Consider the following 13266-nt stretch of genomic DNA (forward strand, 5'->3'; position numbering starts at 1 on the left):
CAAACCACAAACCAGCAAATCCACGATCAAACCCCTACCTACCCAACACGGCAACAGTTAGAGTGACACGTACCCGACGGCCGACATCCGCCGAGCCCGGGCGAAGTCCGGTCCAGCCGAACTTAACTTCCCGACGCCGACCCGCTCTCCTACTGGAGTAAGGTGAGTGAACTACGTAGTAGGAACTGCCCTGTTCTGGATCACCTCAGCCACATGACCAGGCAGCACGAAGGTCTGCTCGAGCCCCACCCAATGCACGGCGTCGAGTCTTGTCAAGCCGAGTTTCATCATCGGAAAGCTCTGGCTTTGGCAGCGCAGGACGCGCAGCCAGGACTCGACGAGCTGTTTGCCTTTCAGCGCGCGGTCGGCGTTGGGGGCTTGGATTAGGAGAAGGAGGAGGAAGTTCGAGACGGTGGCGAAGGAGATGCGGGACCCTATTTTTTTTGTGTCAGTTTCCCGGTTGAGGTGCGTTGGTGGAGAGGGTTTGAAACGGGTTGGGCTGGGACGTGTTTCAGGAAGACGGAGAAGAGCGGAAGTGCCTGACGCAGGGAAGGGAACTTACACGAATACCAGAATCCTACGAAATCACTGCTCGTTAACCGTCGTGTGAAGCTCACCATGATGGACGCGCACCGCTCCGCCGCGTTCAGGATCGTCTCGCCGGTGCCGTGGTCGGTCAGGTCGACGGCCGGGAAGGATTCGATCTCCGGCATATCGAAGCAGTCGAGCAGCGGCGGATTGTCGCCCTCGGTGTCGACCGCCGCGTCTGCGTTGACGTCCGCCGACGCATCGAGCTCCGGGTTAGCTGCCGGGTCTGGGTCCGGATTCGTCGGCATCTCCTCCAGATCGAAGATGAGAGGGGGGCTGGAGGACCGCGCCATGGGTCTTAGTAGGGCGCGGTAGACGAACAGGACCAGGATCATGTACGCGAAGTGGATGGAGGTAGGGTAGGGAGCGAGTCCGCTGACGGATTTGCTCCAGTTCGGCAGACGGAAGCTCTCGGGGAGAGACGAGTACCAGGCATTCAGGCGTTCGAGTAGCGGACGGCCGATGTCATGCGAGGCGTGGAATCGTTCGGAGAGGTATTGCGATTTGCGCAGGGTGCTGATTACTCGTTAGTTGGCAGACCAACAAGCTAGGTCAAGGACAGGTAGGACGACTTACTAAAACGAGCTATAGATCTGCTCCGCGATGGCCGACAAATCCACCAGATAGCGGAACGGCACCGGGTCCAACGTTCCTGTCACGCCCGCCGAAGCCGCCGACGCCGTGCCTCGGGCATGATACAGGAAATCCGCATCGTCGAGCTCGGCGACGTCCCATTCGCCGGCGTGGATGTACGGCGGCCGACCAAGCAGCAAGCTGCGCCATTTATCCTCGGCGTAGACCGCCCACCAGAGGCGTCGCCGCAGGCGTTTCTCCCAGGCAGGAATCCCCCACATGCGGCATTCGATGTGCAGGCCCAGCGACTCGGCCAGGCCGACGAGACTGCCGACCCAGGACCAGACGAAGGGCGTGTCGGCCCGGCTGGCTTGGGCGTCATCCAGGGGCCGGTGCAGGTAGAGCACGGCGGCCTGCAGGACGGCCAGGTGCGGCGTGTGGATCTCCTCGGCGACGAGCTCGTAGACCAGCCGCCAGAGGCGATGCGCGGGCGGCGCGCTGTAGGTCTGCAGCACACACAAATAGTCGTCGTGGGCGGCGAACGGCAGGGCCGAGGCGTAGATGGCGGCCAAGAGATGCACCGGCGTGCGCTCGAGAACCCAGGGCTGGGGGGTCCAGCAACTCGGGGTCAGGCCCATGTGCGAGCGCGAGAGCAGCGGCAACGCCGGGTACACATACTTGACGAAGAGGGCGACCAATCGCGGGCCGTACTCCGGGGGCACGAGGCGGTTGAGCTCGTCGCGTGAAGAGGTCGAGGACGAGCTCGTGCTGCCATCCGCCGGCAGACGACAGGATGTCTCACGCTTGGCCGAGTCGGCCAACTCGTCGGCGGCGATCATGAAGTGCACGGGGATCTTCTCGGCGGTGGGCACGCCGCCGGCGTTCCGGAAGTGCACCTTGTAGAAACATTTGACACCGGCGTCGTCGAACGAGCAGTGACGTAGAAGCCAGGGATCGGATTCTGCAGAGGCCCCGAACAGCTGGGCCGAGAAGCCCTGGAGCTGGTCGAGCGACTGCACAAACTGAGTGGGTGATCGGCCGAAGACGAGTTGGCCGGAGACTGCCGGGGAGACGCCGTCGACGGGGAGATCATCCAGACTGAAGGTCTGACCGATGGGCGGCGGCTGCTGCTGCTCGAGCGGTTGCGTCGAGGGCTGGAGATCGTCTGGAGTCACCTCATCCCAGAGCCATGACGACTGGGAGGACTCTCGGCGCGGGCGTTTGGGCGGCGGATGGTCGAAAGTACAGGCGATGTCGGCGGAGCGGCAGCGAATGCAGGGCAGGCCGTCGTCGGTCTGACAGCCAAGCTTTCGCTCGCGGCATTGGTCGCAGGGACGATGGCGTTTAGAGCGATAGGGACGGGACATTCCAAGGGGTCTGGAGGTTCTCGAGTCTGCCGAGGGGGACGAGGGAGGCAGATGAAGAGAGCGACGATGGAGATGCAGACGCCGATGACTCAGCTCGGCCGTCGGCGAAGTAAAATTTGACATGAAAAAATGACATGAAATAAACCAATTATCTAATAGTAACATGTGGACGCTGACCGTAAAAATGAATGGATCCGTCTTTCCCTTCCGTTGAAACTGTCGAGAAGAATTCCTGGGGCGGATGTCACCACCCGCTAGCCCTAACTCCCTCTACTAAAGAGTCATTATCCCAGCCATCAGTCATCACTCATGAATTCCTCAAATCTACTCTTCAAACCCCTCCAACTTCCCCTCCAGATCTTCCAACCCCTCCAACATATCCACAGCCCTCACTCCCTCCAACTCATCCGGACTCCGCCCCTCCAGTCCCAGATATCCCCTCCACCCAGCCTGCAAACAACCCCGATAATCCTTCTCCAGATCATCACCCACATGCACCATCGTCCAGTCCAGATCTTCTTGCCCACACCCCACAAGCCTCTCCGCCTGCCGTCTCGCGATATCAAAGATCTTCCGATGCGGCTTCTCCACCCCGGCCTCGTAACTCGTCACCACGAAATCCACATCCTGCTGGCCAGATGATTCCTCCTCTCTCAATCCCCCGTCTATCCCTCCCCCTCGCTCCTCAAACCCCGGCAACCGTGTACTCTCGATATCCTCGTCAGCTCGGACCTTGCCCACCCGTAGCCCCAACGACCTGAGCACGGCAGGGACCCGATCATCCGAGTTCGACAGCACGCCCACGACCACCCTATCGAACGGTCCTGACGCAGTACCTTGCCGTTTCACACGCCGTAGGTACTCAAAGAGCGACTCCGCCCCGGGGTATAGCGCGTATCCGTCCCGACTGGCGAACATCTTCAGGAGACCTTGCACGAGATCTTCTGGTATCTGGACCGCTGTCGTATCTAGGTTTGTCTTTCCATTCGTATGGGCATTGGCATTGGCATTGACCGTGCCTGCGCTTGTGCCTGTCCCCCCAGACTCCGCAAACCCATCACTCAACGCGATCCTAAACGTCCCCCTCACAATCTCCTCCCACCATTGTCTGGCGCCGCCGTACTCGCCACGAATCGCCAGTTCGCGCCCATAATTCGGGTACGCTTTCGTCTGTGCCTTGAAGATCGATTTAAACGCCTTGCCGAGGCTCGTGGGCGTGAGGAGCTGCGCGCGCGGAAGGTTCCGCGCTCGGGCGGCGTGGATGTAGGCGTCTGGGATTGGGACGCGCGGGTGGTAGATCGTGTTGAAGGCGTCGAGGGTGAGGAGGAGGATTCGTTGGCGAGAGGGGGATGGGGATGTGAGGGGCATGTTGGAGTGTTGTTTGGTGTTTGGACTTTGGAGCTGCGATGGGCTGGGGAAAACTTAGGGAGTCCGGGGTATTACTCAGCAGCGATAAGGCTTATCAGATCAGATTGGGGTTTCCTATTTGGGAAGTAGAGCGTGGCGCCTAGGCAAGAACAAGCATAAACAGGATAGAAGAACGCATTGGAAAAGACCGCTGACGGCTTTTGAAAAGAGAAAAAAGCATTCAAAGAAACCAACAAACGCCAGCGAGATGACCAGACCGAACGAAATCAGTCCACATCAAGCCCTAAGACCAGTGTCCTCAAGCCTCCCGTTTCTCCTCAGCCTTCATGGAACGGCCGTTGTCTTTCAACTCTCGATCTTCCTCTTCTGGCACTGCCACAAGATGGTTGCGGCAGTTATGGGTCACATGCTCCGTCACGGGTGCTCTCATCGGGGAGCATCTACCATTGGTACCTCGTCGAGGCCTGCATTGCACGAAAGTCGGATTCTCCCCGTGGCATCCGCAGGTATAAACCCAAATAATATCGTGACACCTAAATTATCAGAATCCGCCGTAGGAGAGAATAGGGATGGCTTTGCTCACATGGTGATAGGCTGGTGGGGTGGAGTCAAGCTGGGGATGGTGGAGGTACTAGTTGTAGACAACTGAGCTGGAGGCATTCGTGTTAGCATCAGCGTTCCATAACTATGGGCAAGATGTCTTTCTTACCTTGAATCGCTATCAAGTGAGGACTGAGCAGGCAAGTGGGTGTTTGTCGGAAGGTGAAAAAGTTCAGTTGCTATTCTTGGGAGGGGTGCAGTCAGGCGTGCCTTCCTGAACCGTCTCCATCCAGGTTCAGCATGAGGATGGTGACAGTAAATCTCAGCAAACCCCAACATGGAAAAAAGAAAGAAAAAAGAAAGAAAAAAGAAAGAAAAAAGAAAGAAAAAAGAAAGAAAAAAGAAAGAAAAAAGAAAGAAAAAAGAAAGAAAAAAGAAAGAAAAAAGAAAGAAAAAAGAAAGAAAAAAGAAAGAAAAAAGAACGAAAAAAGAAAGAAAGAAGAAATCTTCATGGCACAAAAGCAAAGGGGACAAAGACAAGAAGTAGTTGACATGAAAATCCGGAAACATTATGCACTCATGTTTGCTGTTTCTTTAACGCCCGAGTATTCTCTCTTGGCAATTTGCGAAATTGTCCTTCGCTCTTGTGGAAGGTGGCAGATAAAAAGCAGATGTAATATAATAATATAGTTGAGTATCAGATACTGGCGTTGGAACGTCTTTTCCTTCTTCCTGGGTGAGGTCGCGGTCGGAGTAGAATTGCCAGAATTCTCACTCTGATCTGGGGCATCAAACTCTCTCCCAAGTCATCCTGAACGAAAAAACACCTGGAATCCACAAAGCCACCATCACCCTTTCACTTACTACCTTCCAGTATGGCCTCGTAAATATCCTCGATAAACTCCCTCGGCAGTATATCCTGGTCGCGTCTGAGCTGACGTCTCGGCGTATACAGCCTCCATGCACCAACCGTATAGATACGCAACGAGGAGCCCTTCCCGGTCTTATGATAAACGTGGCGAATCATCTCCGAGGTTACCGATCTTGGCGACCTGTTCTCGATCTCCGCTTTGAGGGCCTGGAAAGCGCGGTTCTGTAGGTTCGGGATCTCAAGTCTCTCGGCAAGAGCCCACAGGTCCACGAGAAACTCTCCGTCCCCGGGGAAGGGATAGATTGGAGGGGTTAATTCCCCACGGTAGACCCAGAGGAGCATCCGCCGGAACAAGTCCGGCTCTGTGTCTTTCAGCTCGATGGGTTCATCTGTGGGGGTTTCGCCGGCACGCTCTCCGCAAAGACGGTCGAAGAGGGAAGAGCAGTCGCGGAGCAACTGTTGGTGAACATTGAAGGTGGTTTCTTTGACTTTGGTGCGTACTATCTCGCCGGAGAGAGAGAGAAATAATCTTCGAGCCGGGGTAATGAGTACGGAATCTGAGATGAGAGCTGGGATAAACGTACTCCGGATGTTTCTCAGACATGTTGGGTGATTTAATCAACAAGTCCCGGTATGTGGTATCCAGGAAATGGCGTCGAGACTCAGGACGATGAAAAAAATAGAATAGAATGAGATGAAAGGTGAGAGGTGAGATGTGAGGGATGAGTTGGGAGAGATGGGAGGTGAGAGTAGGAAGTTCGGGGTAGAGAAAGTTTTCAAAACACATTCACTATGAAAAGGAACACTCACACCACAAACACTAGTGTACTGGATCTTTTGCTTTTCTCAGCAAGATGTGGCGTGTTTTGGCACTGCACATACATGGCCACACGACTGGTCGCATCTACCCAGCAAAATTGTGCGCCTATATTTGGTTACAAGATTGCCACAAGTAGGCAACTATATGTAAAGAACAGGCATCACGATAATAAACTTATTAGGAAAATTACTACTAGGAAAAATGGTCAGCAAGATTCAATTTATTCAGCTCCACATGCTCAGCAATACAACATCACCCAGAATATCGAAGTCAATTAGACAAAATAACCCATTTTAGAAGCCCCGCGGGAGTAGACATGTAAACAAACTCATGGAGCATTGGCCACTGGTTTAATGCCCTAGCTCATTCTTCTTCTCTTCCACGTCTCATCGGAATCACGTCTTCTCCACATGCCATCAGAATCACCTCCCTCCCTATGTTCATTCGCAATGAACCTGGCAGGACCAGGAGAAGAATGCAACCGCGACTTGGGAGTGATGATCTTGCGTCTTTGCATTTGGGCCGGAGTCGCGCGCTGCGGAACATTAGACTCAACCTCAACCGATTTCTCGGGTTCATCTTCCAAGAGCCGCTTGTTAGGCTGCTCCCGGACAACCCGATCCGGGACATAGTAGCGTCTTACAAAGTCCTCGAGGCTGATTTCCGCCTCAGTCTTCACATTCCTCTGCTCAAGCAAGGCCCCGCAAAGGTCCCCAAGAAACGCATGCGGCATGGAGTGCAGAAGCTCGGGGAACCCGGCCTGCGATCCGTTGCGCGCCCACATGTCCACGGCCAGCCGACGCAGCGGGGAACCAGGCTGGGTGTTGTCGTACACGTAGTCGATCTTCTCTTTATCGTAGACGCCGCCGGGCTGGGTATTCATGACGACGAGGAAGTGCGAGATCACGTAATTCTGCAACCCGGGCATCTCGAAGCGGGCGCCGAGGATCCAGAGTCGGAAGAGGAAGAAGGCGGAGTCTTGTGCGACGAGGTACTGCGAGAGAGTGCCGCGGTAGAGCCAGCTGATTAGGTCGCCGAACAGGTCGGGGTCCTCGTTAGGAAGGGGGACGGGGTTGGTTTGGATCTCTACGAGAGTGTGGTCTTTGAAGAGACGGTCGAAAAAGGGGGAGCAGGAGCGGAGCAGCTCGATGTGCACGTCGAACGCGGTTTCGGGGGTGCCGACATTGATGCGGGTTATGCCGCTCAGGGTGCTGTGAAGTCACAGGTTAGCATATGATATGGCGAGGAGGGGAAGGGTAGAGGGCATACCTTTTGTCCAGAGGAGTTGACATGTTGATGGACTTTTTTTGTTCTTCATGGCATGCACCACGATCTTGTTGGATGGAAAGCATTGAAGAGGATGGGAGGGAGAGTGGGGGTGTGGGAGATGGAGGTGACATAAGTAAGGAAGAGGAAAGAAGTGAATGTAAACAGGTTGGGATCTGGTCTTGCAGGAAGATTCCGGTTGCTCTAGTAGCAGTCGCCGCAAGACTTGGTTTCTCACTTGACGTGGTCAAATGATGTATTTATGCACTCGAGATGGAAGAATTACACCGTCACTTTCCGCTTATATGTGGAAGGATCCGTCTTTTCCTTTTATCGTCATCTCAAGGCATGTAATTCTTGTATGCTTTCTTGCCTTATCCAGAATCCACAGGGTCTTCAGGTCTCATACTCAGTCTCGGTTGAGCCCAATAAGCAACCATAGCCGAGGACAATATTGCTCCCAATGCAAAGACTTAATCTCTAATTCAATCTATAGACATTTTGCTCTCTTTCTTCTCATTTCCTTTCTTACTTTTTTCTTCTTTCTAGTTGCATTGATTATCAGTATAACTCCAGAGCCACATGGTGAGTTCTCGGGACTCTTAAGGAGAAAAGAATAACATATAGGACTATGTCTAACAGACCTTCATATAGCCAGATATTGGTCCACAAGGTACAATTCCTTTGGCTCTGCTTCCGATCTTACGCTTCTCTTTTCATCCAAAGTTTTAGACGATGATTCTAGAGGTCGGGATTTTGGTATCAGCCGCAGCCAATGGTATGCATGCAACGAAATGCAACAGAAATATGATTGATGTCTAGCCTTTTCATAATTCGTTTCTATAGTAGTCTCCTAGTTACATTAGGAATCCGCCTGATCAATCAGGTCCATTTATACGGAATTAAGTCAAGCGTCACGCCGAGAGATGGCCGAGGAGTAGCCGAGCGTGGAAGCCTCCGGACTTACTTGGAGCCTACAATCTATCTCTCGGCATCCGATGCTAGGAGTAGAGAACCTTGGACTGTCGGCAGTTCCCTCTAGAACAGACCGAAGAACGCGTGGCGACGGCGTGGACTTCAGCTCGGACGGGATTACTCGATGCGGTAACGTCGCCCTCCTCGGTTGCGTTGGCTGCGTCGGTTGTCACGGCAGTTGGTTTGTATCGCATTGAGAAGTTAAAATAGTTAAAATGAGGATGAGAATATCTTAAGAGGCTGGATGGTCAGATATTATTCACTAGGGGTGGCTATTAGATACGGGGAATACTCACAGAACTGGAAGATATATATTTGGGGGTGTCCTAGTATGACAAAAATAACCACTTAAGAAAGACTACTCTGCTCTAGACCGGTCACTTCCATTATTATTACGCCACGCATTACACGCGTCTGCGTACCATCCTGCCGGTCTGACATATCTTATCATTGTTCGCCGATGCCATACTGGATGTGCTGCATCGGCTGTTGATGCGGTGAGCACCACCGGTCATTTCTCCCAAAGCACACCACCACCACCCAACAACCACCCATCGGTCTATTTCAACCATAACGTCCCTTTCCGAACCTCCAAAAATCCTACCGAACATCCAAATACCACCGATCAATCATTCTGCCTACATCCGTGACGCGTCTCGTCCCCACTTGGCGCCCCTGATAGCGCCATCTCACTGATTGATAAGATCTCACTTTTTCCCAACCTTCCCCCTAACCCATCCACACGACTGCGACTCCCTCCAACGGAGCACATACAGACTCAAAAGGACCCCCAAAATGAAGTCCCTCCATCTCCTCTTGCTCTCACCCCTCCTCACCGGCCCCGCCGGCGCAGAGCCCCTCCCCAACGCCAACCACATCTTCAACACGATCCACCACGCCATGCGCCAATGGGGCTCGTCCCTGCACCACAACGGCATGTCATTCTTCATGGCCTCCGTACCCGCCGGAACGCAATTCTACCACGGCAACTCCAAGCCCGGAGAAGTCACCGGCCCAGAATGGCTGGCGTTCGAGCCCGAGCATGCGATGGTCTTCGCGCGTCCGAGACATCGTGGACATCCCCCTCCTCCGCCGCCTCCGGGCTCGGGGATGGATTCCAACGGGGGCCAGATGCCGCTCATGCCTCCTCCCCCTCCAGGCTCAGAACCGAGACCGGGACCAGAACTTCCCATCAACAAAGATCAAGACGATGAAGAAAACGAGGGGAAAACAGGCTACCTGCACACACTCACCGCATCACGCGATCTCCGCCTCCTCTACCTCGACGGCATGTCCGCTGCAAAGACGACCAACGGGACGCTGGACTCTCAGGACCGCGTGCTGTTTCGAGACGAGCTGGAAAGCCCCGGCATGCAGGAGCGCGAACGCGCCGAGTTGCTGTGTCGCATGGCGCGCGAGGACTGGAATGGTAGCTTGGACGGCGTGATTCGGATGGAGGCCGGGTTTGAGGTCATATTGTGTGATTTTGAGGCTGTGGAGACGGTGAGGGTTACGAGAGTAAAGGGGAGAGAGGATAGTGGGAAGCGTGGGTTGGGGAAGAAGGAAGGTAAAAGGGGTGGAAAAGGAAAAGGGAAGGACAATCCGTTGGGGGGTGCAGAGGTATGGTTCAAGGCGATTGCGTCGAGGTATAATGGGATTGGAGGACATCGGGTGCGAGTGGACTATGACTGGTTTGTGACGGCGTATGATGCTGGGTACGCGTTGGACTTGTTCCCTGGGGCCAAGAAGCATCTGCCGCGATTGGATCATCTCTCGAACGAACAGCTGGAGCCGGTGCGGGCCGACTTGGACGAACTGGTTCGCAGACATCAGATGGGCAAGGGCGAGGTCTTCGACTGGCAGGCCATTGCGGACATGGTGGTTCTGCGCTACGGGCATGAACTGCGATACATGGCCTCGGGACAGACGGGGACGCTGGAGGAGCTGCACCGGGAGATCGAGACTCTCCTGGGCCCGTTCATCGACTACGGAGAAGGGGGCCGCGACTCTGTCCAGGAGACAGAGCGCTGTGCGACGCAGTTCATCCCCGCCGAGGCACCGGATGGCAGCGTCGCCGGGGAAGCAGTGCGGTCGGTTGCCCGCAGCATCTGCTCCACGTTGGTGGAGGCGTGGGATAACCACACGGACTACGAGGCGGCGATTGGGCAGCTGCGGCAGCTGATGGAGTACCTGAACTGGACGATGTGGAAGGAATGCAGGGGGTGCGGCGACCATGAGATTTGCGCGGTGCCGATTTGGCCGATGGGAACGGTCGAGGACTACGAGCATCCGCAATGTCGCGACGCGTCGAGCCCGAGTGGCGAGGGGAGGCGATATTGGGGAGAGCCCTGGGGTCCAGGCCCAAAAGCGTCTGGCCCGGATGCTCCTCCGTCGTCGCCCTTTTCCTCCTGGTACCAACACCTGAAGCGTGCTTTCTACGGGTGAATGCGATGGTCTCTGGTGGCGGGTGGAGCTGCTGCAAGGCGAGGCACGGCGTTCAGGGGTATCATTCGAAGTGACAGGTGCAAGTTCACGGAGAGCATGCAAAAGCAAACAAAGACGCAGGGGAAAACGATCGTGTTGGCTCGACAGCTCGACAGGCGCAGGTAAAGTGATGTATCAAACAAGCTCGGGGCGATCATCGGCGCCACATCGATAGTTCATGCAGGAACTCTCTCGGCCCGGCAAACCACCGTTCAGGCTATTTCTCGGCTTCGACACTAGCCGGGTTTCACTTTTCGTTGATTGCCCAACGCCGAGGATTGGCAGATCTCCATGGCGTTCTTTTGCTGGGTGATTCCAAATCGAGATCAGCTAGACGAGCGAGTGCTTTGGGACCATTACACGCCACATCGCGGATACGACTGCATGTCTGAGACAGCCAGGAATGCCGAGTTCCTGTTCGCTGTGCTGGATCGGAGGCATAATAGAGAATAGGGGGATTTCCGGAACGAGAGCGAGACTCCAGTTTAGGGCTGTCTGTCGAGTGTCAGCTGAGTCCATTGGCCGAGACAGTGACAGCCATCAGATCGGGGAGCCGCACCGGCCACTATTGGAGTGATGCCAATAATATCCTTCGCGTATTCTTCGCTGCCTTGCTGCACGTCCACTGATGTGGAAATTGCAGTTCCTCCAAGAGATGCATCGAGGCGCCATGCAAAGATGGATCGGTATAGCCTCTCTTGGCGGATGAGATCCATCGACGGTCTAGTCTACAGTGCACAAGAAGGGCTGACTGGATAATAGGGGATGATACGTCCAAACAAATATAAATACCAGCCTCGAACTGCCCATGTCAGTCCGAATCGTCTTCACTCATTACAGCATCTCCTTTCATTCTCTTCGCTTCTTCCCTTCTTTGGGGCGCCGTCCTTCATTTAGTCTCGGCCACTGCCATTTCGTCTTTCTTTTCAATAACTTACCCCGGTCTCTAATTTAATCTTCGCCATGAAGCTCTCTACTTTGGCGGTCCTCGCCTGGGCAGCCTGCGCTGCTGCCTCCCCCGTTAGCCCGGTCCACCAGCGCGGCTTGGAGCACCACAAGTGCGACTGTGGAAAGGACTTTGAGCCCTCCCACCCCGAGCCTGTCCATGAGCCTGAGCCTGCCCCCGAGCCTGCTCCTGCTCCTGCTCCTGAGCCCGCTCCCGCTCCCGCCCCGGAGCCTGCGCCGGAGCCTGTCCCCGAACCGGTTCCCGAGCAGCCCGCTCCCGCCCCCGAGCCCGCTCCGGAGCCCGCTCCTGCTCCTGAGCCCGCTCCTCAGCCTGCTCCGGAACCTGCCCCCGCCCCCGAACCTGCTCCCGCTCCCCAGCCCGCTCCTGAACCCGCTCCGGAACCCGCTCCTCAGCCCGCCCCCGAGCCCAAGCCCGAGCCCAAGCCCGAGGAGCCCAAGGAAGGCTGCGACAAGGACGGCTGCCGCGGCACCGGCCACCTGATCCAGGATCTCGGCCACCCCACCAACAAGCTGCTGCACGTCGTCGGTCTGCACTCCGAGGAACTCCTGATCAAGCTGAGCCCCGGCATTGAGGGTCTCCTCACCGGCCTCGGCCTCGGCATCCTCGGCAAGCCCGTCGGCTCCATCGTCAAGGAGTCCTCTGAACTCGGCGAGCTCGTCGCTGACCTCGGCAACCCGCTCGAATGCCTGCTCATTGTCCTCGGCCAGGATACCGGCTACCTGCTCATCAAGCTCGAGGGCCCCGTCACCGGTCTCCTCTCGGGTCTCGGCCTGCAAACCCTCTCCAGCCCCGTCGGCCAGATCGTCGGCCAGGTCGGCAAGCACCTCAAGCGCGGCGAGCCCGTCAAGGAGGACGGCCTGCTCGAGGACGCCGCCCCCGTCGTCAAGTGCCTGCTCCAGATCGTCGGCATTGACCTGAAGATCCTCCTCGTCGAGCTGAGCGGCCCCGTCGCTGAGCTGATCAACGGTCTCGGTCTCCAGACCCTCGGCGGCCCCGTCGGCAATGTCATCGAGGCGGCTGGCGAGGTTGGCGAGCTCGTCCACGACCTGGGTGACCCCGTCGCGTGCCTGCTTACCATCGTCGGCCAGGACGGCGGTATCCTCCTGATCGAGCTGTCTGACCCTGTTGCGGAACTCGTGTCGGGTCTTCTGCCCACTGTTGGCGGACCGGTCGGTAAGGTCGTCAAGACGCTGGGTCAGAACCTGTAGTAAGTCCCACCGTTTTATCTTTTACGTACTGCAGCGAGTCTAACAGGAATAGAATGTCCTCTCCCGCACGACCCTGAAATGTCAGTGGCATGGAGATGAAGGATGGATGGATGGCAAGTTGCATTGTACTGTACTGCATGTGTTTAATACTCTAATATAATTCTACATTCTCATGAATATTTGTGGTTTAAGACTGTAAATGTCATTCCCCACGGGGAACTGCCGGTGCTGTGGAGATT

General features: G+C 55.7%; 7 protein-coding genes across 7 annotated transcripts; 2 read left to right on the forward strand and 5 right to left on the reverse strand.

Annotated features, from left to right (window-relative positions):
• Positions 1–171: 171 nt before the first annotated feature.
• On the reverse strand, positions 172–2528 carry P170DRAFT_428973 (transcription factor domain protein; the record flags this gene model as incomplete). Its single annotated transcript, XM_024847866.1, has 3 exons — positions 172–434; positions 563–1104; positions 1165–2528. 3 exons carry the CDS (start codon positions 2526–2528, stop codon positions 172–174), a joined length of 2169 nt encoding a protein of 722 aa, XP_024701088.1.
• A 145-nt stretch (positions 2529–2673) lies between these two features.
• On the reverse strand, positions 2674–3908 carry P170DRAFT_439508 (uncharacterized protein). The gene has a single exon (XM_024849854.1). The coding sequence runs from the start codon at positions 3894–3896 to the stop codon at positions 2853–2855; it is 1044 nt and encodes a 347-aa protein (XP_024701089.1). The 5' UTR covers positions 3897–3908; the 3' UTR covers positions 2674–2852.
• Positions 3909–5225: 1317 nt separating this feature from the next.
• Positions 5226–5911, reverse strand: P170DRAFT_428975 (BTB/POZ domain-containing protein; the record flags this gene model as incomplete). Its single annotated transcript, XM_024847867.1, has 3 exons — positions 5226–5263; positions 5301–5763; positions 5888–5911. 3 exons carry the CDS (start codon positions 5909–5911, stop codon positions 5226–5228), a joined length of 525 nt encoding a protein of 174 aa, XP_024701090.1.
• Positions 5912–6485: 574 nt separating this feature from the next.
• Positions 6486–7419, reverse strand: P170DRAFT_428976 (BTB/POZ domain-containing protein; the record flags this gene model as incomplete). Its single annotated transcript, XM_024847868.1, has 2 exons — positions 6486–7338; positions 7397–7419. 2 exons carry the CDS (start codon positions 7417–7419, stop codon positions 6486–6488), a joined length of 876 nt encoding a protein of 291 aa, XP_024701091.1.
• A 1263-nt stretch (positions 7420–8682) lies between these two features.
• On the reverse strand, positions 8683–9071 carry P170DRAFT_252701 (uncharacterized protein). Its single transcript, XM_024843031.1, has one exon. It carries the CDS (start codon positions 8977–8979, stop codon positions 8773–8775), a length of 207 nt encoding a protein of 68 aa, XP_024701092.1. The 5' UTR covers positions 8980–9071; the 3' UTR covers positions 8683–8772.
• A 197-nt stretch (positions 9072–9268) lies between these two features.
• On the forward strand, positions 9269–10813 carry P170DRAFT_365228 (uncharacterized protein; the record flags this gene model as incomplete). Its single annotated transcript, XM_024844692.1, has 1 exon — positions 9269–10813. One exon carries the CDS (start codon positions 9269–9271, stop codon positions 10811–10813), a length of 1545 nt encoding a protein of 514 aa, XP_024701093.1.
• Positions 10814–11631: 818 nt separating this feature from the next.
• On the forward strand, positions 11632–13206 carry P170DRAFT_252704 (uncharacterized protein). The gene is made up of 2 exons (XM_024843032.1): positions 11632–13026; positions 13080–13206. Coding segments are annotated over exons 1-2 (1212 nt in total). The 5' UTR covers positions 11632–11815; the 3' UTR covers positions 13081–13206.
• The last annotated feature ends 60 nt before the right edge of the window (positions 13207–13266 follow it).

The sequence above is a fragment of the Aspergillus steynii genome (genome assembly GCF_002849105.1).
Source record: "Aspergillus steynii IBT 23096 chromosome Unknown P170scaffold_7, whole genome shotgun sequence".
NCBI classification, from domain to species: domain Eukaryota; kingdom Fungi; phylum Ascomycota; class Eurotiomycetes; order Eurotiales; family Aspergillaceae; genus Aspergillus; species Aspergillus steynii.